We start from the raw sequence: 27,444 nt of genomic DNA, 5'->3' as shown, positions 1-27,444 counted from the left end.
ATGTTCAGTGCCCACTGAAGTTTTTGATACATAATAGGTACCAAATATTTCTCAAATGGATCAATGAATGTATGAACAAATGAATCGATTATTGACTTGAGTCACCAACGCGGCCCTACACACCTTGTAAACTCTTGATTTAAAAACTCTCCAACTGCCAACAATAAGGTTGACACTGGTATTGTTTCCTAAGAAGGGAATCTTATTTACATATAATCGTTCATGAAAATGGCCTTTTGGATATTATTTAAAATATCTTTGGGGGCACTCATTCATTTCCTAAAAAAATCTTTAATGAGAACTACTATGTGCCAGTCACTATGCCAGGTGACAGCAACATCGAAATGAGCACAATCAGGCACATCTCTATCCTTCTGGGAAAGGAAACATGGCCAAAGCTCACATAGATAAAAATTAAATTAAAACTGTGATAAGTTCTCTGAAGTTAAGATACATAATAGACTGACCTAATCATATCTGGGGGCAAAGTCAGGGGCAGAGTCCCTGAGCTGTAATGTGAAGGTTATGCAAAATTTAATGAAAAGACTTAGAGTGAAAAATGACTAGAATTTAAGCTCTGCAAGAGCAGGGCTTCTTGTTTATTGTGTTCAGTGATACATCTGAAATTCCCAGAATGCACTGGACATAGAGAAGGCATTCAATAATTATTTGTGGGATGTAAGAGTATTCTGAGAAGGGAGAACTGCACATCTAACGATCACGGAGCAGCAGCTCGATGAGGACTTGTGGGGATGAAGGACAGAGAACGGGTTGGAATGAGAGTCAGACAAGCTTAGAGACTGAACCACAGAGAGCTTTGGGACACAAGCTATGGACTTGGCATTTACTGAACAGACCAGAGCCATTAAACAGGGCTTGAGGCAGTGGTGATAACACAAAGACATTTTAAAAAACTGCTCTGAGTACGGTGCAAGAAGGAGAGTGGGCAAGAGTCTGGGTGGAAGATGAGCATGACCTTTACCAGCATGGCAGAGATAGTGAAGAAAATGGAGAATGGATTCCAGAGACATTTGGGAGCCAAGGTGAACTCAACTGGTAGTACATGGGTTAGAAGTGGGTGTTAAGAAAACTAAAACGTCATGAGGGGCTCTTAAGTATGTATGAATTTACCCTCCACTAAGATAGGGAATACTTACAGAAGACCAGATTTGGGGTGGAGGTGGAATCATTAGCTGGGTTTTAATCAGAATGAGTTTTAAGTCTCTTTGAGACAAACAGTGTTGTTAAAGATTAAAATACTGGCCTGGAGCTCAAAGGCAAGGCAGAAGGCCTCTAAGTGAACTACTAAAACACAGAAATAACAACAGGAGTTATACATTGAAGATCAAACTCCAAACTAGTTTCTGACTTTTTCGAGATAGGAAACAGAAAATAGAACATTTTTACAATAAGTATGATGCCATACTGTTACATTTGATATGCATGTGACCTACAGAGAATAGAAAGAAACACAGGAACAATATGGTGACCAACAATGTGATTCTTCTTTGTGTCATGATATAAAAAACAATACAAGGCAGCTTTGTGGTAACTGGCAAGAGAAAAGGCAAATATGGGAACTGATACTTGCCACTGTGGTATAATCTGGTTATATACTTATAACATTTGTGTATAAAGGCACACAGACATACATATAGTTTCTAGCAGAAAAAGAATCTATGAATTCTAATGGTGAATGGACAATTACTAAGCATTTGGTATGAATACATACTTGTTCCAAAGGGAATAACATTAACACCAATGACAATGAATTCTAAGAACTAAAAATGACCAGCATTGTTAATAAAAACACTCAGTAATTCTACGCAATACTTTTACTCCATTTTTCTCAGTAAAAGCTACTGGAGCCTTCTGTTATCTATAAAATTATATTAACAGGCATTTTCATACATTCCCAGTATAATTATAATGGATACTGACATTGAAGATCTGATGGTAATAAGAGGGCCTAAAAATGGCTTCAAAATCATCAGGCATCAAATAAAGATTAAATTTTGTTCTGAGAAGTTTTATGGTTGGATGTATTTTATGTTCTGAACTTTGAAAACGTCACCTCTGTATTATATATTAAATAGAATATGTGAATAATCAGGACAGTCCATTATCCTTAAGCATGCAAAATAATGCAGCTCCCACGCCTGTTCCGTTTCTTCTTCAGGACTCAGCAACCAAAATAAAATGAGCCTCTCAGCTATGCCTCCTCAGTCAGAAGGATTTGTATTTCCAGTTGAAGTCACCCAGCTAAACATGAATATGCAATTCTATGTTCATTTCATGTAAACTGCAATCCACATATATTCTGGAGTGTAAGGTTTTGACAGGATCATATTTTACGGGCTTACATTTTCAAACAAACCTCAAATTTATACGGACAACAATTCTGCCCCATAGGATAAATTAATAAAGTTTCACTCTCTTAAGTAAAATGTGTATTCAAAATTATACTACTAATTCAAATGCCAGAAATCAATAATGAGTAGCAAAGCAAGCCATTTCCTTTTTAATTTGTCCATGTCAAAAAGCAATTTTGGTAGAACTTAGGATAGACTGAAAGGGAACACATTTGTTCCATCTTAATTTTTTTTCCTTTTGCAAAAATAATCAGAAATTCCAAAGCCTTGAAATGAACTTTTCTTTTTCATGGTAGTAACTCTTATAGACAATTGATTCTTTTTTCTTTTAATTAACAGGGAGAGTGGGGCTCAGTCTCTTTTGTGGAAGAATAGACTTTCTTATATTTAGGATATACTCTAAGTCACACACAGATTCCCAATCACAACAAAATCTGCTTTCTTTATGCTGAACCTGGAGAAATAATCAAATCATGAAGTATGAAGAGTTCAAGAAAAGGTCCTGCTTTTTTTTTTCTCTAAGACTGTCACAATATATGATTAGCGTCCAATAAGTTAAGTGATCAGAGCATCTTTGGTTTCTAAATTCCTAGAGACTTTCTAGAATTTTCTCCAAGTTCCTGAAGGCACAGGTTGCATCTACATTTGAATAGTTTGTGACTGTGCTGAAGTTCTGTTTCTAACAGAGAACTGAGGATGCCTTTATGTTTAAACAAATCGTTCTTTGAAAGCAATTTTGCTGATTTCTCTCCTGCTTTGGGAAACCATAGTGCACTTACTAGAAACTGGATTACCTTTCAAAAACCCATTGTTAGAAACCCGGTTGACCTTGAGACAACGCTTTAAAATTTGCATGTGTGAACAAGTCCCTTAAACCCAGACCTTCCTAGCTCCTTACCATCATCTTCGCACTCTTCCAGAGGCTTCTGCTGCTTGTTCAGGCACCGAGGGTCTAACCAAGATGTTGTTTTTGTGTTATGGCTGAAATCCAGAAACAAAAACAAGAAATATGTTTGAAAAGAAAAAAAAAAAGGAAAAAGCTCAATGACAGAAGATTTAAACAGTCTTGAACATTTACTCTCTTCTACCAAAGAAAAGATACTGTCTAACAGCAAACCGAAGCCAGAAGAGAGCCCCGGTTTGGAATTATGAAATGGTTTGAAGAGGGTCTTAGGGAGGCTGCTTCCTTACCCTAAGACATCACCATTCCATCATGGAAAGCTTAAAATGTAATACCAGCTTTATTTTTGAAAACTGAGCTCCAAATCATACCCCTTGTCTATACGGCCTACTCTTGTCTGGGCTTATTTTAGTCTTCACATTTGTCAAACAGCGCATTCCAATTTATTTTCAATTTGTCTATGACTTAAACGTTGGATGCTGGAATTCACAAAGAAGGCTGCTATTTCACTCGTTATATTATGTAAGAATCCCCATGACTGTGTGAAACTACCTCAATTCATGCAAGTGGCTTGAAGCTGCTAAGACATATCATTCATCACAGTATCCTAAATTATGCTTCAGACATAGTGAAGGCAACCCCGAATTACCTATCACAAATCGAACTGAGACCAAGGAGAAGCTTGGAAAAGCTGCACATGTCACCCCACTTCCTTCTGGAGGGTCTAGCCCAACCAGAGAGGAAGTGTTTCAATAGACACTGTTGCCCTTCAGTCATGTGAGAAATGCCAGGAGAATGACTGGGAGGATTGACCAGAAGCATATCTGGGACAAAATTCTGCTTGAGCAACCAGTCCACTCTATGCAAACTAAATAAGAGGAGCAAAGAACTACAAGTCCAGTAGTTCAAGCTGCAAACCAGAAACGAAACATAGAAAATTTAAAAAAAAAAAAAATTTTTTTTAGGTAGTAATCTAAAGTCTGAAGTTTTGGTTGTAAATACATTGAAAAAATGATCACAGTTTTTAATTTTAGATTCAAATCTTATTAATTGTTGGGGAAAAACTGAGGCTTAAGTGAAAAACAATGTGCAAATGTCTACAGACATTATCTCAACTGTGTTAGAAGAAAAAACAAATGAAAGTTAATACAGTTACAACTAGGATCACCAACAGCACTTATCTGTCCTCTTAGAACTATCATAATCTGTTATGTCATTTACATATAAATTACAATTTACTTAATCCTTACAAGAACTCTATGAGAGGAGCATTCTTAGTATTAAAGTGATTACTCCCCATTCTCCACATGGGAAAACTGAGGACAAAGACGTGAAGAAACCTGCCCAAGGACACCCTATTGATGCATGAAATCAAACCCAGGGAGTCCCGCATTAGAACCCATGGTCTGCACTATTCCTACATAGTAGGAGTGCAAAAATGGTCACTGATGGGAGGGAAGATTATGTGTGATATTTTAAAAAACACTTTTTTATCTCAAGATAATTGTAGATTCACATGCAGTTATAAGAACAAACAAAGAGAGATTCCACACCCCCCCTTACCCAGATGCCACCAAGGGTAACATCTTGCAAAACTATAGTACAAAGTCACAACCAGGATACTGACAGCCAGTCAATATATGGAACATTTCCATCATCACAGGACCTCTCATGTTGCCCTTTGATAGCCACACCCGGTTGCCTTACAATCCCTTCCTTCGAAACCCATTTTTAATCCCTGGCAACCACTAACCTGTTCTCCATGTCCATACCTCTGACATATCAAAAATGTTATATAAATGAAATCATACAGTGTGTAAGCTTTTGGGATTTGCATTTTTCATTCAGCATAATTCTCCTCGAGATTGTTGCATACATCAATAATTAATTCTTTTTACTGCTGAGTAGTATTCCATGGCATGAATGTACTGCACTTTAACCACTGAAGGACATCTGGGTGGCTTCCAGTTTTTGGCTATTTGGAATAAATCTACTATAAACATTTATGCACAAGCTTCTGTGTGAATATAAGTGTTCACTCTTCTGAACAAATGTGCAATGGCTGGGTCGTATGGTAATTGCAATGTTTAGTTTAAGAAACTGCCAAACTGTTTTCTGGAATACTACACTATTTTACATACCCACAAGCAATGTGTGACTGATATAGTTTCTCTGCATCTTCACCATCATTTAGTGTTGTTACTATTTTTTATTTTAGCCATCCTAATAGCTATATATATACCTATGATATCTTTGTGGGGTTTTTTTGTTTGTTTGTTTTTTTGCGGTACGCGGACCTACCAACACCGTGGCCTCTCCTGTTGCGGAGCACAGGCTCTGGTCGCACGGGCTCAGCGGCCATGGCTCACAGGCCCAGCTGCTCCGCGGCATGTGGGATCTTCCCGGACCGGGGCACGAACCCGCGCCCCCTGCATCGGCAGGCGGACTCTCAATCACTGCGCCACCAGGGAAGCCCTATCTTTGTGGTTTTAATTTGCATTTCTCTAATGGCTAATGATGTTGAACATCTTTTCATGTACTTATTTGCCACCCATATATCTTCTTCAGTAAAATGTCTGTTCATGTCTTTAGTTCATTTTCTAACTGGATTTTTTTTTTAACTGTTGAGTTTTGAGAGTTCTTTATATATTCTAGATACCAGTCCATTATGAGATGTGGGGTTTATAAATATTTTCTCCCTGTCTGTAGTTTGTCTTTTCGTTTTCTTAACAGTCTTCTGCAAAGCAAAAGTTTTCATTTTGATGAAGCTGAATTGATCAATTATTCCTTTTAGGATCATGTTTTTGATGTCAAGTCAAAGAACCCCTTGCCTATTACTAGGTCTCAAAGATTTTCTATGTTTTTTTCCCCCTAAAAGTTCTATTACTTTACATTTTGCACTTTATGATGATCTATTCTGAGTTATTATTATTTTTTTTTTCTAAGGCATGAGGTTTAGGTTGAGGTTAATTTATTTGCTTCTGGCTATACACTTGCTCCAGCACCATTTTACTGAAAAGGCTATCTTCCTTACATTGAATTGCTTTTGCATTCTTTGTTGAAAATCGGTTGGACACATTTGTGGGTCTGTTTCTGGGTTCCACTGATCTATGTGTCTATTTCTTCATCAATACCACACAGCTTTTATTACTGTGGCTATATAATAAGCCTTGATATAGGGCAGACTGATTACTGTGACTTCATTCTTCTTTTCCAAAACTGTTTTACCTATTCTAGTTCCTTTGCCTTTCTATATAAATTTTAGAATAAACTTGTCTATACTAACAAAAAGCCTCACTGAGATTTCCACAGGATTTATATTAAACCTGTACACATATTTGGGGAGAACTGACATCTTTATATACCAATTCTGAGTCTTTCAATCCATGAATAGAGGAGGTCTCTCCATTTATTTAGACTTTCTTTGATTTCTTTCATCAGTATTTTGTAGTTTACAGCATACAAAATCCTATACATGTTTCATTAGATTTATACCTAAGTGGCGTTTTTTTTTAAGTAAATGTGAATTATATTTTCTTTTGAATTTTGTTGTCTGCTTGTTCATTGTTAGTATATAGATATACAACTGATGTTTGTATGCTTATCTTTTATCTTGCTGAACTCATTTATTCTAGAACTGTCTTGCACATTTCTGGTGATTTTCTAGATAGATAATCAATCTGTGTGTCTTTTCTTTCCTTTTATTTAGGGCTAGAATTACAGTAAAATGTTGAATTAGAGTGATAAGAGATAATATCCTTGGCTTATCCCCATCTTGCAGGGCAAGTTTTTTGTCTTTCACCATTAAGTATAATGTTAGCTGTAGGTTTTTTATAGATGTTCTTTACGAAGTCAAGAAATTCCCCTATGTTCTTATTTTCCTGAGAAATTTTTATCATGAATGAGTGAATTCTGTCAAATACTTTGTGTCAATGAAAAAGATCATGTGATTTTTTTTTTTCTTTACTGGGGTCTTAATATGGTGGATTACATTGATTAATTTTTCAAATACTGAACCAGTCTTGTATCCCTGGAATAATTCCCACTTGGGCATGGTGTATAATTCTTTTTCTGTATTATTGATTACTATTTGCTAATATTTTGTTATACGTTTTTGCATCTATATTCAAGAGGATATTGCTCTGCAGTTGTCTTTTTGTTTTTTTTCGTGGACTATCCTTGTTTGATTTTGGTAACAACGTAATACTAGCTTCTTAAACATAATTGGGAAGTGTTCCTCCTCTTCTATTTTCAGGAAGAAATTGTGTAGAAATTTAATTCTTCTTTGAACGGTTCTCCAGTGAAACCATCTGGTTTCTAGAATTTTCTTTTTCAAGAGTTTTTAAATTATAAATTCATTAGGGCTATTTAAAGTACCTATTCCATATTGGATGAGTTGTGGTAGATCGTGCTTCTCAAAGAATTTGGTCTATTTCATCTAAGTTGTCAAATTTATATGTCCACACTTTCTGACAGCATTTTCGCATCTTTCTGATGTCTACAGGGTCTGCAGTGATTCTTTGTTTAAATTTTAATATTGGTAATTCACACCTTCTCTAATTTTTTTCTTTGTCAATCTTGCTAGAGGTTCTTCAATTTTATTAATCTTTTTGAAGAATCAGCTGGTTGTTTCATTGATTATCTCTGCTGTTTTCGCTTTTGATTTCATTAATTTCTGCCCTTTATTATTTCCTTCCACTTATTTCACATTTAATTTGCTTTTCTTTTCTAAGCTCTTAAATTGGGGGCTCAGATTGTTGATTAGAGACTTTTCCTCTTTTCTAATATATATGTGTAGTGCTATAAATTTACCTCTCATCACTGCTTTGGCTGTACCCCACCCAAGAGGGTGAGGAGTTCCTTGTTACTACTGGGTAGAGATGGGAGTTCCAGCTCCACACTAGGCCTCTTCTGACACCAGCTTGGCTGGGAGGGGTAGGAGTGCCTTATTACTGTTCCCACTAACTCTCTGAGGAGGCTGGGGGCTACTTTACCACTGGCGGCAAAAATGCTGACTCTTCACCAAACCTCCTCTGCCACTACCCCAGTGGGGAGAGAGGCTGCCTTGTTACTGCCATGTCAGGATGGGCATCCAGGCTCCCCCAACATGGTCTCCATTGAACTTAGATGAAGAAAGGGGGACTGCTCATTACTGCCTGGCTACAAAGTCCCAGTTATCTTCTGAGCCTTTTTGGACACCACACTTGCAGGGAGGTTTGAGATCCTAGTTACATCCTGTGAAGGGTAGAGGACTAGGCTTCTCACTGATCTTTGCTGGTAGAGGTGGGAGCACAGGCTTTTGTGTCTTGTTGGCTGAAGCCCAGCAGTTATTCAATAAAAGCTTCCTGCCTTGCAGGACACCCCTTCCTGGTCCTCTGGCTAGAGAGAGTAGGCTTTTATGAGGGCTTTGTTTTTTGGTCTCCACTTGTTGGTGTTTCTGAGTTACTGGCTTCTTCAGCTCCAAGTCTGGGTTATATGAGGTAAACGAAAACTCAGGGAACTCACCACCTGTCATTTCTGTGATCCCAAGTTCCCCAGCCAGTCTGCCTTATTTTTATCTCCTTTCGAAGTCTTCTTATGTCCGTTTTCTTTATAATATCCAGAGTTTGTAAGTCCATGCTTACTTTTTTAATGTTCTTAAATTCCGGTATTTCTTAGATTTCCCATAAACTGTAAAGCTAACATAGACACATATATGTAAAACAAGGTAGATCTGATTCTATAGAAATTTAACTTGCTAATCATTGTAAGATACTCTAAGATGAAGTTCTTCAGAATGAAGGACACCCGAAAACTCATTAACCAGGATATATTTTAAGCTAAAATAAAAATGGTGTGTATCTAATAATTTAATATCTACAGAATTTGATAGCTGCAGACCAAATCACAGAGTTGTCATAATAAGCCATACTTTTGCATAAATTTTCTATTAAACATTAGGCCAATGAAGATTGGCCTGGCATTGGTTAAAAGCTAAATTAGGTTATGAAAAGTAAGCAAATCACTGTACTCTCCTATAAATCAGCCACAGTCTTGGGTCTTTACTAACCATTTTTACTAAGCACAGTCCTCACTAACCATCAAAATAACCAACTTTCTTTTTTCAAATTCATCAAGTCAGTCTTGAGCAAAACTATTGATACATTCTTTTTTTTTAATAAATTTATTTTATTTATTTTTAATTTTTGGCTGCGTTGGGTCTTCGCTGCTGCGTGCAGGTTTTCTCTAGTTGTGGTGAGCAGGGGCTACCCTTCGTTGCAGTGTGCGGTGCATGGGTGTCTCATTGCGGTGGCTTCTCCTGTTGCAGAGCATGGGCTCTAGGTGCACAGGCTTCAGTAGTTGCAGTGTGCAGGCTTCAGTAGTTGTGGCACGAGGGCTCGGTAGTTGTGGCTCATAGGCTCTAGAGCGCAGGCTCAGTAGTTGTGGCACACGGGCTTAGTTGCTCCGTGGCATGCGGGATCTTCCCAGACCAGGGCCCGAACCTGTGTCCAATGCACTGGTAGGCAGATTCTTAACCACTGGGCCACCAGGGAAGCCCCTATCGATACATTCTTTTCTAAATATTTGAGTTTCACATATCACTCTGTATTAGGAATTCCTCTGTTATATTTTCCTTTGCTCAACATAATTTTTCCTTACTAATGGACATAACTTTAAAGGCAATTTATTGCAAGAGCTAAGTAAAAAATTCTAAGCTTATAGGTGACATCCATTTTTATAACATTTAAACTCCTCTGTGGTAACCAAATGATGATGATAAAAATGGTAACAGTAACAATAATGTTCAGTAATTAATACTAGCCCACGCTTTACATCCATTACCTCATCTAACTCTCACGAAAATCTGACAGGGTAGGCAGGATCCACAACATTCATGTCCTTCTACACACAGGGAAAACTGAGATGCAGAGAGGCAAACTCAAGTTCCCAAGATCATACAAATAGTAAGGGGTAGAAACAACATAAGTTTTTAGGGGAGCTCTTAACCACTATATTTACCTAACTCCCAGGAAAAGACTTCATCATCCACCCCTGTCTGCAATAAGCATTTGTCATGAACATGAAGACAGAAATATGGACTGTCCCCTCCTTCTGGATGGAAAATAACCCAGGAGGTATAGTTCACTCATCTCCGATTTCCTAGGTTAGTTCTGAAAGAGGGTGTTACGAGACCCAAGCCTTTTCCCTCACTCCCATGTCCTTAGGAAAATTATACTTTCTTACCCTTGCTGATTTTTCTAATTACAAAATACATGCTAGAATATTATTTGAGTGGAAATATATATTCAATCCCCACAGACATGTATAATGTAGTTAAGAAAATAAATTCTTTAAATTCCTTACTTAATTCAAACTCAAGTGTTAATAGATACTTCCAGAATTTTTCTACACACTACACTATTTTTCTATAGTTTCTAGAACTATATCTACATATTCATGGAAAACAAATATACACATATATTAACACAGCAGATATGTGTATATACCCATATATTTTACAAAGGTGCGATACTTCATATGTTGTTCAAAAATGTCCTTTGTTATTGTTCCCTGAACAGCAGATCTTCAACATTAATCTATTGGGTTGGCCAAAAAAGTTCTTTCCGGTTTTTCTGTAACATCTTATGGAAAAACCCAAATGAACTTTTTGGCCAACACGCAGTATTTGAGAAGAACAGACTTACCTATGTTTTTAATTATTTTATAGTTTAACTGATCATTTTGTTTTTCTTTTTTAGTGGTACATAAAACTATGGTGAATCTTAATAGGGAATCTCAACAATAGAGCCAAAGTACAACATTTAAAAAATTGAGTATTGGTTAAGAAATTATATTATCTTAGATTTTCTAGAATGGTTTCAGTTTTATGTAATTTTTTCCTTTCCAGTACAGTTATTTGTTAAATATTTAACTACATAATATTAAGTTTTTAATTTTGAAAGACTTTTCACATCTTTATATTCTCAAACTTCAATCCTTATACCTTGCACCATGTAAAAAAATTAACTTAAAATGGATCATAGACCTAAATATAAACTATACAACTTCTAAAGAAATATAGCAGAAAAAGACTGCATTTTGACTTTGAGTTAGGCAAAGATTTCTTAGCTTCTACACTAAAAACACAGTCCACAAGGGGAAAAAAAAGTGATAAATTAGACTTCATAAAAATTAAGAACTCTGGCTCTTCAAAAGACACAGTTAAGACAATGAAAAGAAAAGCCAGACTTGGACAAAATGTTTGCAAATCACAAATATAATAAAGGAATTGTATCCAGAATATATGAAGAACTCTTAAAACTCAAAAAAAAAAGGAAACTACAACCCAATTAAGAAAAAATAAGCAAAGGATTTATATATTCTAAGAGGCTAGATATATTCTTCATATATAATACCATAATTTATATATACACCATAGTTTAGTTGTCTAACTCTTTAGGGAAATTATTAATCTTATGCTTCCTCCAGCTCTTCAATTTCAATGATTAGGATGTTATGCTAATTGCTTTTTTGTACAAGGCTTGTTAAATTGTATGAGAGAAGACCAGCAGCACATGATCAATCCTTTTACAATAAAATTACATCAGTAGCTGCTAGAGAAAGAGAAAGAAGGGAAATGGAAAAAAAGAGAGAGAGTCAGGTAGAAATAATGGTACTTTACTCTATAAAATAGACTTCTCCGTTTTCGGTATAGGCCATCTCCCAGTTTTCAGGTAGAGGACCTAAATTATCCTCTGCAGAAAGAGGTAGGTATTGAGGGAACTTCTGAGAAGGGTCCGTGATGGGAGCGGCGATGATGCTACTATTGACAGGCGGGAGAGTTGCTTCTTGAAGACTGTGCTCTTCTTGGTCACCAGAATCGGCTGTTTAATCATGGGGAGAGAGAAAACACATGGTCAATCATACCCCAAACTGAGGTGTTCACTGCTGTGGGTATCTATATTCTTTTTTTTTTTTTTTTTTTGCGGTACGCGACGCGCAGGCTCAGCGGCCATGGCTCAGGGGCCCAGCCGCTCCGCGGCACGTGGGATCTTCCCGGACCGGGGCACGAACCCGTGTTCCCTGCATCGGCAGGCGGACTCTCAACCACTGCGCCACCAGGGAAGCCCGGTATCTATATTCTTAAAAGCCTTCATCCTTTCCTAATTACTGAACATCGACTATACTCTGTTTTATTTAGATGAAAGTTCTTTTAATAGAAAACATCAAAATGATGAATCAACTTTATTTTACTGAAAAAGAAAGAAGGGAAAAACATACTCACATAATGAATTGCTCACAATCTTGGAAATATTAAAGAAGAAACCCATTCATGACTCAAACCCTCAAGTTCCTTAAACTAAGAAGGCCATCAGATCACAGACTGAGCTGCACTCTCATCCCGTAGGTATCATTTGGTTTCATGACTGAAGAGGACTTTTGGAGGCAAGAAAAAAATCAATTCCAAAAAGTTTAGAATATAGAGACAGCTCTACCACTGAGTCAGATTCTAGCCTCCTTGGGAAAAGTGAGGAGAATGTTACTGTGAAATCCAAGACAGTTACCTCCAGAACAGTATTGTGTTGGTGGACTGCTTTGACTTGAGTCCTGAAGGCTCTAAGGACCTGAGTCTCCTTGCCTTCTTATTAACTAGAAACATCAAGAGGTGATGTCATCGAAGTCTCCACAAACGGCATTGTTGACATTCTCAATCTCCATGGGGCTTTAAAACATATTAATCTGGGGATGTAGTCATTTTCTATCTCCCACAGTAATTCTCCTGCAGACATTTCTGATTTACTCAAAGCAGACTGAGGAATAATAAAAGGCTGTTTTCAAATCTTCCCCCGATCAATAGCTCCCAACAACACACATGAGAATAAAGGTAATCTAAAAGTTGGATGGAGGACATGTCAAGCCTATTAAACAACCACCTCCACCAAAAATCCACCGCCGCTGACGAGGCCGACTGGCCTTTCCCTGCCTTGCATCTATCCTCTCCTCTTCTGATACCACCGCTCAGATCTCCATTTGGAAATCATCTCTTCCATTCAAGGTCCATGTGGTCCAGGTGGGGACTGACTTATACCCACTCCAAGTTCATGCAGTGGGCCCAAGTCACACCCGTATCACTCTTGCCTTTATGACTGGATCAAGCACATGATCCAAGGCAAACCAATGTAGGCATGGAAGTGTTTGCGGGAACTATCAAGCAAGAGGTAGCCTCTTGATGCTGAAGTTATTAAGCTGATACATTCTCATGTTGTAAAGCTTGGCAAGACTTGTCTGAAAATTAAACTCATGTAGAGGAAAGCAGAGATGAAATACAGAGAAAGTCACCTAATACCCCAGATGAAGCCTCTCTGATTTCATGTACTCCTGGCCTCTTCAATTGCTTGATCTCCTAAATTCCCTTTCCTGCTGAAACCGATTTGAGTTGATTTTACAATGTGCACCCATGAGTGCAGGTTAATAAAACAACTATAAGTTTGAAGGAAAAAGAGGAAATTAGGCCACTATGGAAGAAAAATTTTGAAATTACTTATCAATAGCAAAAATTCAAAACATGGCAAGAATTAAGAGATTCACCCTTAATTCTCTAGGAGCCAAAATGTATTCATTTCTGGTACATCATTGGAAGGTATCCTTCTTAAGCTTAAGTGTATGTAAGAATCACCTAGAGAGATTTTTGTTTGTTTGTTTTGTTTTGTTTAATATTTACTTATTTATTTGGTTGCACCAGGTCTTAGATGTGGCATGTGGGCTCCTTAGTTGCGGCTCACCGGCTCCTTAGCTGCAGCACGTGGGCTCCTTAGTTGTGAAATGTGAACTCCTAGTTGCAGCATGCGTGTGGGATCTAATTCCCTGACCAGGGACGAACCCAGGGCCCCTGCATTGGGAGTGTGGAGTCAGTCACTGTGCTACCACTGAAGTCACTGGAGAGGTTGCTAAAATGCAGACATGGCTCCCTACTTCAGACAACAGAATTGGAATTAGGTTCAAAAATGTGTATTTTGAGAGCACCCAGGTGATGGAGATTCAAGTACAAGCATTACACTTTGAAGACAGAGATACAAAAAGTGCTCAACAACAAAAAATCACTAGAACCTTTAGCTTCTAGGAGGGGTTTTGCTCAGCTGGCAATGTGACAGGGTACGATGCAGCCTCAGGGTACAAATTCCTATGACCACTGATGCCAGGTCGGAGACACAAATGATGTATGTCTAGAACACTGGAGAGGGTGTATCCTTTCTGAAAGGAGCACAGAACTCAGTGCCAGGCAATTAGCATCCTAGGGAAAAGTGTACTCAGGGTTTCCGGATTTCTGATTTTTTCAAGAGAAGGTGGAAATCTATATTCTTATGCAAAAGCTTCTAATTTTCCAATGCTAATTCCTTTAAAAAATAAAGCGGTGTAGCACAAGCAAGAAAATGAAAGGTAGTGATTATAAGCACTGACTCTGAAGACAGAATGCTTGAGTTTGAATCCTGGCTTTACTCTTGACTAACTTGGGAAACACACTCAACCTCTATGTGCCTTAGTTTCCTTATCTGTAAAGTGGGGATAACAGTACTTACCTCATAAGGTTGTGGGGAGGATTAGATTATGTAAAGCACTCAGTACAGTAAACATCATCTTATTCATTAAAGTTGTTATTAATTTTTGTTTACAGGTCAGAGCTGGCCCTCAGGCTGCCAATTCGTTACAAATAGGCAGAAAAAGGATGGATATGACAGCAAACCGCAGAACAAATCATAGTGTGCCTATTTCTAACTGTGTGACTTTAGAAGAGACTTTACCTTTCTGAGCATTTGTTTCCTCATCTGTAAAATGGGCATAACACACAGACCACAAAAATGGAACTACATGCAAAACGTCTGCAAAAGTGCCTGGAGCTCAGTGAGTGCTCAACAGAGCTCAGGACTGGGATCTGCTACTGGAAATATCAAGGGCCAAGGTCAGTGATCATCTATTAATATGATATTTAAGAGTCAGAGAAATACTGGGACAATAGCAGACATTCCAATAATTTTACTGAAACATTTGAATTAACCTATTTTAATAGAAACTGGATGTAACAGGAAAAGGGTTGTGGCCACAGGTGGGCCACTACATATGAAAAGAGAAACAACTTGGTTTAACACTGAATGTACACAATTCATGGAAAGGGGAGGGGAAGAAGAGGGGAGGAAAAAGTCCTACTAGTACTTCAAAACCTCAACTACATGAAGGGAATACTAGCTCACTGAAAAAATATATATGTAATTTTAATTTACTAGAGAAATAAGAAATCCCTCCAGCAACTAGACCTTATTTTAAATTATCCAAATATTTTTTATATGTTTTCAGTGTCTTCTTTAAAAAAAAAGCTTTATTTACATATGATTGACATACAAAAAGCTATAGGTATTAATTTTTCAGCTTTACTGAGGTATAATTGACAAATAAAACTGTAAGATATTTAAAATTCACATTGTGATGATTTGATACACATGTACATTGTCAAAGAATTCCTTCCATCTGGTTAATTTTTTTAAAAAGGTGATGGATATTTAATGTATACGACTTGATATGTTTGGTTTTCTGTTTCTTCCTTCTAGTTCGGGAGAACCTTAAAACAATCTCATTCTCCGAAAGAAAATCAGGAGTCCCAAAATGAGAGATTGGGGCAGACACAGGGCAGATTCCAAAACTTCACAGTCCTAATCATGGCTTTCACTTTACACATGCTCTGACTTCAAAAACTCTTTCATTTAATCTACCAAACATTTAAGAGCACTGCTATCACTCTCTTACTAAAGATTGCCAATGCATCCAAAGAGGACAGGTAGAATGAATAACTGGAACACAGACTGGGTAAGCAAACAGGAGGCTGGATTCTTGCATTGTCTAGTGAGCTTATTAATACACACTATTCCTCAGTGTTCTCATCTGCAAAATGGGGAAGATAATACTTAGGCTGCCTATCAAAATTTCCAGGAGGTTTATAGGATACATGTGAAAATGATTCATAACCGTAAATAAACATGTAAAACATTTTCATTCATGGTAAATCAGAAGTTTCCCAGCATTTACATACACAGACACACTTGGGAGCATTTGAAGGTGACTTTGACAACATAAGCTCATGTCAAACATACATTCCGGAGCTTATTTTAAATTACACATGCATTCAGATTTATGTGCCTCCCTCACTGTGTACATAACCAGTCAAAACTTTTGAGGCTACAAAGGGCTAATAAACTTGACTTAAAACACAAATAACACAGTGGATGAGCCACGCAGATTCTGGAGTCAGACTTTTTGACAGCTTTCACCCTCACTGGCTTTGTGATACTGGACAAGCAATTAGACCTCCCTAGTATATGCATGAGAGCTTAGCAAAGTGCCTGCCACAGAGCACTGGGGAACCATTAGCTCTTTTGGTAATACCATTATCTCTTGACATTCCAAAGCAATGTTTTACCATTAACTGCTAATGAAAAAGAAGCATCAGCAGTCTAATGTTCAACAATAGGGAGGCTGTTGGGAAAACAAGCTTAGGAACACAATGAAATAACATTTTTGGCGTCTCTTAGAGGTGGTTAATGGATGGATCAGCAACTTTTTAGTTGCGGTGGTTTGTTATATATTTTTCAAGCTGTCTATAATGAACAAAATACTTTCACAAATGTTTTAATTTATTTGTATAAATAACTGTGTGCTTTGCCCAAAAGTATAAGTCTATCTTCATGAAGCCACATAAACAGTGTTCTCTCTCCAGGGCCTCCTTTAGGTCTGTAATTTGGGCATAATTTGTAGGAGACTGTCCTACAGTCAAGTTCTATGGTGAGAATCTGGGATGACTGCTCATTACTCAGCTCCTGCCTCCATCTTTGGTTGCAGGAAGGAAGGAAGGAAGAAGCGACCTCCCCAGGATGCTCCTGGCCTCAAACTCCCTGCTCTTTTACCAGCAGATAGTGCTAATGTTATTTAGGCATGTTACTTAGACATTTTGTGCCCCCTTCAAAAGACCCAAGCAGAAGTCAGCTGAGATTGTACCAAGAGCCTGTTATTAAAAATATCCTGGTAAATATCATTTAAAATAGCTCCATAGTGTTTGTACATTTGAATCTGACACTCATGCCACTATCACAAATGGCTCAACCAGGAGTCAAGACTTCATTATGGTACTGCCACTCTGTGCTCGAAGTAGCTGGTGGATTGCTACTTAAAGAGGTTTGGAGCGCAAGATGCTTTGACACAGCTAGTTTGATACACATATCACAGACTGGGTAGTCTCAATTATTTGAAAGAATTCATATGAGTCAGGGTATGACATGTTGTCAGCTGTCATACTTGTAGTTTGGTAAGTGAGGAGGCATTTATTCAAAATATCCCTTCTGTATTGAAGATGCCCCATCACTTGTATATCTCAGAATCAAATCTCTCTCCATGCATCCCATCAGGCGCCACTTGGCTTTCTTTTTTTGTGCAGAAACTAATGATCAGACTGCCTTTAGCAATGATGACCCAGGCCCAGGTGTTTTGTGTTTGTTTGTTTTTTTCTGACATCAGGAGTTCAAGTAGGGATGTTATGAGGTCAGATTTTCTGAGGCCTGGCTTCTAGAGACAGAGATTTACAGTGGTTAGAAATTGGAAAAGCATCAAGACCTACACTCAACTATCCCTACTCTGTTCTTGCTTTGTACCGAGAAATCTACTTAGTTAATGGAGGACAAATAAAGGCACCCAAGCTTCTTGGGGACCATCCAGTCAGCTTGGCAGAACTGTTTCGATGCTTTTTACCCCCAAGGTCTTTCTATTTCTGTGACCACATCTACATTTTTGGGTTATATCATAACTTGTTATTCTTATTTGTTGGAAGATCAAGACATTAAAATAGTGGCTATTTTTTTTTCAAGGAAGTATTGACTTTTTTTTTCATAATCTGCTTTCATTTTGGTGAAGACTACTATAAACGGATAAAATATTTTGAAGTGGATGAAGTTAACTGATTTCAATAAACAAATATGTAGCAATGGGTAAATTTATTCCAGATATTGAAACTGTAGGTCAGCCACTGGCCTAATCCATTCTAACTGAGAAAATGGAAATTTTCCTGGACTCGAATTCTTAGAGCTGGAAGGGGGAACCTAGATGTGATCTGATCCTAACCAGTCATTTTACAGATGAGAGCAGTTAGAGACTATGTTCATAAGAAGACAACTACCATGAACAAAGCTAGGACAGCAAGCCAGTACTCCTCCTTTCCCTAGTGCTTCTTATGGAAGGGTTGGGTTACCGTTACAATGATAAGCCATCAAAAATTTTTTTCAATTGTTACCTTGAAAAATTTTAGGCTTCAGAAAGGCCCATACAGGCAGGAGAAAGCATTCAATTAACACAAACTTTTTTCTAAATATTCTAGTAGACTTGGTAGCACAAGGAGGAAAATACAGAGCTGTAACTTGAAAATACGAAAGAAAATAAGTATGAGAAAAACAGAAAAACAGAAAAAACAAGCGGTCTTCAAAGTCACAACATTATCGACTGGAGTAACCCATGTCTTATTCAGCTGCGACATTTTGAGTTATTATATAAGGTCAAACCCCCAAAGAGTCAAAAATATTACTGAACAGTTCTGGGTTACTGTACTAACCCAAGGAACATATATCACAGCCTCTGTGAACGGTGCCTCCAGGGAACGTGCAATTCATAACCTGTACATCCTTATTCAGAGGACTTGTCCTTGAAGATCCACTCATAATATACAGCCTACCTAAGCTTGGGCGTAGATAGCCCTGAATGTATATATAAAAATATAGTGCAATGAGTAATATATGCTCTATAATATAAAATACATATGCAGTATATAATCTTATAGTATTTATTACTTTTTCATCTTTTCCCTCTTAGGGAATATAGTACAATTTGCATAAGTTAACACATGATTTATTTCCACTGTATCTCTACTTGCAAAGGTACGAGAAAAAAGGATGCTGCTAGCCTTCCATACAGCATCAAGTGATATTAAACAACTTCTCCTATTTGTCTTTACAAGCAATCAGCCATAATTATGGAGCAGTGTCAAGACTAAGTAATGAATGAAGAAAACAGATTCTTATGGATATCATTTTGAACAGAAAGAAAGGATGCTGATTATTCTTGATTTCCTTCTACAAACACTGCCCTCCTGCCCCTTTAAGACAGCTGGGTGAAGTTAAAATACTCTTGCCAAGAAGCATGAAAAACAGACCAGGGAAAAGACCATCTCTTCCCCAAGCACCATGTGGTCAGAGTTTGAATTCTGGCGATCCTTCCAAATTCCTCCTGAGAATAGAAACCTTCTTGTAACTCTTCACAAAAGCCTCCCCCAGCCCTCCTTCCCTAAGTCCATTTAAGGAGAACATCATCTGGTCTTTACCTGTAAAGCTACTGTTCATTTCAGGAACATCATCCTCTTCCTCATTCTCCGCGTGGACTATGCCAGCATTTTGCATATCATTGTAGGACTTGGTTCGCTTTGGGGTTGACTGCTTGGAGCCAGAATGAAGGCTTTGCAAGGCATCCGTCGTGATCACTTTCCCACTGAGTGGCTGGCTAGGAGGTTTGGGTGTCCCATAATAGTTTCCTAGGTGATGGAGAGACACATTTGCATGTTTCAGAAAGAATACTTTGTTTTTCTCAAGACTGCAAATCCAAATCTCTTAGCCCATTAAAAAAAATTCTTTTAAACTAGAAAACCAGAACAAACTGTATTTCATTTCTGGAATGGGTTAGAAAACACGTCGGTCCTACCCAGTTAGACATGGTGATTTCAGAAGCCAGGAGGAAAGCTGCATTGTGATGGGGCAAAGAACCTACTAGGGCTAAAAACAAAGGCGTCTGCGCTGAATGGCAGAGCTTCATCCTCATTACATTTGAATTTCAATCAGTCACCTTCTTACATATATGCACCAGCATAATGCAGAATCCAATTTAGAGAGAGTGGCACACAAAATAACAAATTCATTACTGCCGGCACCCTTACAGGCCAACAAAGTTGAGGTCACCCTCCATTAATAAGGGGACTCCTCATGAGGGAACCAGGGCAATATTTTTTTAAAAAGGAAAGTGAACACCACGTGGCGCCTCTTTAACTGAATGGCAGGCCTGACTCTCAAGGTCATGTGTGGTTGGAACAAATCCTCACCCAGTTTTAACAGGAAACTCTTGTGTCGACAGTGGCACAGTGACACCCCTCATGGGTCACTCGTTTAGTTAGTGCCCATTTTCACTTTTAGCCACTTCCCCCAGAGTTTGCCTCAGGTCTGACTGTCGTGTGTGCTAAGTGACTCTTAAGTGGTGCCTGGATGGGTTTTTACATTTTAATTTTTATTTTAATATGTGTATATTTTTAATGTGCAGTAGAAAAATCTAACTAGTAAGCGATGGTAGTAAAATATAACATTTACTTCTAAAACTTAAGTGATAAAGCAATACTTTATAAAATTGACTTTTTTAAACTTGCAGTTAAACCTGAAGTTTAAAAAAGCAGCTATATTTAATAAGAAATTAATTGAGTAAATAATAGCAATGGTAACGATGAGTTTCCTTTTGAACACCTAAGGTAAAAATTGAGTTCTTTTAAAGAAAACTTCAAGTAAATAAAAGATACTATGTTAAGATACAGACAAAATCATGCAGGTGAGTCATGAATGGCCAAAGTTTGAAAAATACAGCTTATAATCAATAATATTCAGTGACTACATGATAAAAAAAATCAACATCAGAAAGCCATTGATCCATTCACCCTCTCACATCAAAGGAGTAAGGCCAGGAAGATAGATCATACTGAGCCCTTCAAAAAATCGTAAGTAGGGGGCTTCTCTGGTGGCTCAGTGGTTGAGGGTCCGCCTGCCGGTGCAGGGGACACGGGTTCGTGCCCCGGTCCGGGAAGATCCCACGTGCCACGGAGCGGCTGGGCCCGTGAGCCATGGCCGCTGAGCCTGCGTGTCCGGAGCCTGTGCTCCGCAAAGGGAGAGGCTGCAGCGGTGAGCGGCCCGTGTACCACAAAAAAAAAAAAAAAAAAAAAAAAAAAAAAAATTGTACGTAGGGACTTCCCTGGTGGTCCAGTGGTTAAGAATCCACGTTCCAAAGCAGGGAATGTGGGTTCTATCCCTGGTCAGGGAACTAAGATCCCACATGACTCGGGGCAACTAAACCTGCGTGCCGCAACTAGAGAGAAGCCCGTGCACCACCGATGAAGAGCCCACGCACCGCAACGAAGACCCAGCACAGCCAAAAAAAAAAAAGCCTGAGTAACGTTTGTAATTCTATGCTTAGTAAGGTATAATTTGTAAATAATAACAACTCCTGTACACAGTTTCTTCCCAAGAATCTTACTACATTGTCTAACCTCAGCACATAATTATGTAAAATACACATTTTATTATACAAGCACAAAAAGAAAAGGAGACAGTAATATGCTGCTCAGCATGAGACACATAAGTGATAAATAATTTATATCCATTAAATTTATCTTTAAAATTTCTTTCTTAACACTATTTCTCTGAAATATTTTTTGAATCATCACATTTATGAGTATATATACCCACTTTCTTTGAGAGTGGTGTAAACAGCATGTTTCAGCAGGGGAACCCTGAAAATGCATATTAAAAAGCAGTAGACAGGGGCTTCCCTGGTGGCGCAGTGGTTGCGAGTCCGCCTGCCGATGCAGGGGACGCGGGTTCGTGCCCCGGTCTGGGAAGATCCCACATGCCGCGGAGCGGCTGGGCCCGTGAGCCATGGCCGCTGAGCCTGCGCGTCCGGAGCCTGTGCCCCGCAATGGGAGAGGCCACAACAGTGAGAGGCCCCCGTAACGCAAAAAAAAAAAAAAAAAAGCAGTAGACAACTGGGCACCATGTTTGAATTTGAAGGAAACCAAATAGAAACCTGGTAAGTGCATTCTGGTGGCCTGTATTCAGTTCAATCGTTACAGTTCTTTCACAGAAGGTAATATTTCAACCTCCTCAAAAAACTTCTTTCAGGTTTCCAACTTAAAGGTATAGGGATCGAACAGAACTAGCTTGAAGAAAAGGCATCCATGTGTGTTTTTAGGGACTAACACAAGCACAGGGAAGAATGAACACATGTATGAACCGACTCAACCCGCATTTCTAAAGAGGTTACAACCAAAGGATGAATCGTGCCTTTGATGAAGTTGGAACACAGCCGCAGTGTTGACTATTTTCATGAACTGAAGACTGTTAGTGAGGTTTAGGTAACTATTTACACAGTAATCTTCACCATGGACAAAAGATGAGACAAACCTCTAACGAATCTAACTCTAATTCCTTACGATCGCTATTATGCCAAAACATCATGTACATTTTTGAGTTAGAGGTTAAAGTAAGACCAATGTCTGCAAATAAGAATCTTACACTGAAAGATGTGACTAAAAGATAGGATCCTTTATTCATAATTTTATAATTATAATTTTATAATTATAATTTTGCAATCATTATCACTCATTTTCAGTGCCATTAAGCCAAGGCAATGTTCATGAAACTACCGTCATTTAAAAATCAATTAAGGGCTTCCCTGGTGGTGCAGTGGTTGAGAGTCTGCCTGCCGATGCAGGGGACATGGGTTCATGCCCAGGTCCGGGAAGATCCCACATGCCGCGGAGCAGCTGGGCCCGTGAGCCATGGCCGCTGAGCCTGCGCGTCCGGAGCCTGTGCTCCGTAATGGGAGAGGCCACAACAGTGAGAGGCCCCCGTACCACAAAAAAAAAAAAAAAAATCAATTAAAACTTAGGCATCCTCAGTTTAGGACAGAAATAAATGTTTGAAAAAGAAAAGTTCTAGTTAAATTTGACAAATATGTGTGGATTTTCCTCAGTTGTCAAGTTCAGGGTCTTTCTGAAGTTAATAAATGATTAGCAGATTTCTCAATGCAATTACAAACTCCCCCAAACAACCCACTTATTCATCATTGTTTCCTCTTTCTGGAAATTAGTTTTAAGATCAATTGGAGACAGATAAAGTACATATTATTAGGTTGAATCGTACATAATTGCTGTTGTAAAAGACAAACTGCTGAATATCAGCAATTTCATTTGGGTTAATCTAACGTATAGGCATTGGCAGCGCTCGGCACATGGCAGTGACAAAGAACTTGGAAGAGGACAGCCTGGGATTCAAATGCCAACTTCACTGCTAATTGGTTATATAACCCTGGCCAAGTCATTTAACCATTTAAAAAAAAATCTTCATCCTCTTCTGTAAAATTGGGAATTTTAAGAATACCAAGTTTCTACCTAGAGTGCCTATTATGAGAATTCAATGAGACAGTCCATTTCATACCTTTAGCACACATGAAAGGCTTCACTACAGGGAGGCTTGATAAATGCTACTTAATGTTAATACTGTATGTTTCTAATCTTTAAAATGAGGTTCCTTACACCTTGTTGGAAGGATTAATGAGACAATGTGTCTGAAGTGCCTGCCACATGGTAACTGAGTACCATTCCTTTACTGATGTAAAGGAACAAGCAGGGGCCTCCCTGGTGGCGCAGTGGTTGAGAGTCCGCCTGCCGATGCAGGGGATACGGGTTCGTGCCCCGGTCTGGGAGGATCCCATATGCCGCGGAGCGGCTGGGCCCGTGAGCCATGGCTGCTGAGCCTGCGCGTCCGGAGCCTGTGCTCCGCAACGGGAGAGGCCACGACAGTGAGAGGCCCGCGTACCACAAAAAAAAAAAAAAAAAAAAAAGGAACAAGCAATGCCAATGACCAAATAACCTTGGGCAAGTTATTTACTCTCAGTCTCATTTTCTCTGTGAAATGGGAATGGTAGCAGGAGCTCTAACAACATCACAGGATTATCATGAAAATCAAATGATGTAACTTTCTTGAAGGTATCCTGTAAACTATAAGGTATTATAAGTATGAAACCATGTAATTATTCAAACTTCTCCAGCATTTCTAATTTCCCGTATTACCTACAACCTTTACAGAAAAGCTTCTATCTCGTGGTTTTCTAAGGGCAGAGGGTTCAACTTTCCTTTGCAGATATTTTTTTAAAAATCATCTGAATCAGTGACCAACATTTAAAAACTGAATATTTCTGATTAAAATCTGGATATACTGGGATGTGCTGCTTGACAAACTGTAAGGTCTGGTTCTTTGGATTTGTCTTTTATAGGCAATGTTGGTGACAAGTGTGTGACCAAATTCACCAGGAACACACTCACTGAATTAAGGATTTATGCACAAAGGTTTTGGCTCCTACCTTTGGTCTGCCCAGCCCTTGCCAGACAAACACCTGGGCCCCAATCTAGAAGAGTGCCCTAAGGCTGTTGCAATGCAAAGGTCTGGGCAGATAAAGGACACCGGAGTGATAGAAAAAAGCCTTAAACTTAAAAAATCCTCTATAATGCACAGACTGGTCTTTGAGTGAATTGATTTTGGGTGAATCTGGTTTTAGACCCTGCACTTTTGGCTGATGGGGTCATGCCATGATCCCACGTTGTCTTTCCATGCAACCAAGGGCAAGATGGCTCATGCACTCTCCTATCTGCCACAGTTCCCACCAGCACTGCCTCTACCAGCCCTATATACTCTCTCACTCCACCTACCCGGACGCCCAGCCACTTAAATTCAAAACCCCACCCTTCCGGGAAACTCTCCACTTTATCAATCATTTCTACTCTGGTCACCATCAGACCAAGCCTAGCCATGGGAGAAACACAAACCTTACAGAGATTATGCACAGGAGACTTCCTGTGAAGAATATATGAATCGCTTAATGGTACTAAATAAAAATCATTTGAAGAATTATAAATGAATAAAAGATTAATTTAGGTTATCACTTGGCAGTTTGCATCGTTTCTAAGAGACCTGACCATCTCACAGTCCCCATGTTAGCCAACACACATCTCCTGAGATGGCCGGGCTCCCTCCCAAGTGACAATGTGTGTGTCCTGGGTACTACTTTCAGAACTGGTTCTACAATACAACTCAGCAGGGATGGTGGCTGGGGAGGGAGGGGAGGGCAGGAAAGACGCAAGAGAAAGCCATCACTGGCCTTAATTAACACGCACGCACACTCTTTGGTCACGAGGAAGCCAAAGAAAATATTTTCTGACACACATTTAAAAATTAATGGGGGGCTTCCCTGGTGGTGCAGCGGTTGAGAGTCCGCCTGCCGATGCAGGGGACATGGGTTCGTGCCCCGGTCTGGGAGGATCCCGCGTGCCGTGGAGCGGCTGGGCCCGTGAGCCATGGCCTGAGCCTGTGCGTCCGGAGCCTGTGCTCCGCAACGGGAGAGGCCACAGCAGTGAGAAGTCTGCATACCGCAAAAAAAAAAAAAAAAAAAAAAAAAAAAAAAATTAATGGGAACTGCAAATCAATTTTTAGAGCTTGATAAAATATTGAAGGAGGACCGTAACCCTGAATTTTAGGCCAGAATGAATCAAATCCGTACAGCCTCTCGCTTTGTACAAATTTAGTATTCATTCATTCATTTCCTTACCAAGAACCTCTTGTTATGCCAGGCACTATGCTGGAGAGGTGAAAATGGGACTAAAACATGATCTTCACAAATGCTCTGCATGGTGTACATCGGTTTTTTAAACTTTGTGCAAATGATAAGTTACATTAAATGGAGATTCTCTTTCAGCAGGTCAAGGTGGGGCCTGAAATTTTGAATTCTGCTGAATTTATCAGACTGTTTAATGAATCAGTATCTGTCTTTATGTCTAGACTGTAAGCTCCATGAAGGCAGGAGCCACATGTGTTTTGCGCACCACTGCAATTCCCAAACCAAACACGGTGCCAGGCGCACAGTGTCACTCAGTGATTCTTTGCAGGATGAGTAACCAAACAAGTGGAGACAGTACACATGAATCCCAGCTGGGGATGCTCCTCAATACCTATAATGTGGAACTGGTTTTTAATCGCATGACTCACAGCAGTTTCTCTCCAGTCCATCAATTCTATCTGAATGATCTCAGATCCACATCACTTCACTCTGCCAGTTGCTTGCTCAACACATAATGGACTCCCCCATTTGACACAGTTCCCACCAGCACTGCCTCTACCCGCCCTATACACTCTCTCACTCCACCTACCTGGACGCCCAGGCACTTAAATTCAAAACCCCACCCTTCCGGGAAACTCTCGACCTTATCGATCATTTCCACTCTGGTCACCATCAGACCAAGCCTAGCCATGGGAGAAACACAAACCTTACAGAGAGTATGCACAGGAGACTCCCTGCATCATTTCTAAGAGACACGAACCTGACCATCCCATAGTCCCCATGTTAGCCAACACACATTTCCCAAGGTGGCCGGGCTCCCATCACTTTCTTTTTACCCTTCCTTTTCCGACCCGCTCCACCCTACAGATCTATGACGTGCGTGCACAGAGGGAGGGTGAGCCCGTGTCCTATAATTAGAGGTTTGTTCTTGCCACTGCCATTTACCTTTGAATTTAAGACCAAAAAAGGGCAAAATAAGTTAACAGCTTTGTCACCCTAAGGTAAAGGACCTCTCTCTTTCCAGCCTCAGTTCTCACGGTATGAAGACTAGTATCCACCTAACAGAGACAGATGTCAACAGACCATGTGTATAAAGCACTCAGCATTGTGCTGGCACAATATTAGCATGTAATAAACCCCAGCATCTCAAACTGCGCCTGATGCTGTGAGTAGATAACAGCTCTACTATGTAAAAGATGGCATTGTTACCAAAGTATGTATTTAAAGAACAACATTAGGGCTTGCCTGGTGGTGCAGCGTTAAGAATCTGCCTGCCAATGCAGGCGACACGGGTTTGAGCCCTGGTCCGGGAAGATCCCACATGCTGCAGAGCAACGAAGCCCGTGTGGCACAACTACTGAGCCTGCACTCTAGAGCCCGCGAGCCACAACTACTGAGCCCACACGCCACAACCACTGAAGCCCACGTGCCTAGAGCCCGTGCTCCACAACAAGAGAAGCCACTGCAATGAGAAGCCCGCGAACCGCAACGAAGAGTAGCCCCCACTTGCCGCAACTAGAGAAAGCCTGTGCGCAGCAAACAAAAAGCCAACTCAGCCATAAATAAATAAATTTATAAAGAACAACATTAACAAAAAGTTACCTTTATTGTGCACCTACCAGGTCACTACCCACACATTCACTAATTCTAATCTTTAACAATCCTACAGAAAAAAAAAAAAACATC

At 39.3% G+C, this 27,444-nt stretch overlaps 1 protein-coding gene across 20 annotated transcripts in view; it reads right to left on the bottom strand.

The window, feature by feature from the left end:
* The window catches only part of MAGI1 (membrane associated guanylate kinase, WW and PDZ domain containing 1), a gene marked incomplete at both ends in the record, with an annotated part of 625,004 nt that overhangs the window by 102,439 nt on the left and 495,121 nt on the right, over positions 1 to 27,444 (bottom strand). For 12 of the 20 annotated variants that reach the window (XM_079712199.1, XM_079712210.1, XM_079712213.1 and 9 more), the window contains 3 exons: positions 3,271 to 3,353; positions 11,936 to 12,137; positions 19,661 to 19,867. In XM_079712199.1, coding sequence (XP_079568325.1) covers positions 3,271 to 3,353; positions 11,936 to 12,137; positions 19,661 to 19,867 — 492 coding nt within the window. Of the gene's footprint in view, positions 1 to 3,270; positions 3,354 to 11,935; positions 12,138 to 19,660; positions 19,868 to 27,444 lie in introns of those variants that run through there. The other 8 variants (XM_079712200.1, XM_079712204.1, XM_079712201.1 and 5 more) reach the window with 1 other exon arrangement.

This window comes from Hyperoodon ampullatus, assembly GCF_949752795.1.
Source record: "Hyperoodon ampullatus genome assembly, chromosome: 10".
Classification (NCBI taxonomy): Eukaryota; Metazoa; Chordata; class Mammalia; order Artiodactyla; family Ziphiidae; genus Hyperoodon; species Hyperoodon ampullatus.
The sequence above is the reverse complement of the archived record's forward strand: the minus strand, read 5'-3'. Positions and strand labels throughout refer to the sequence as shown.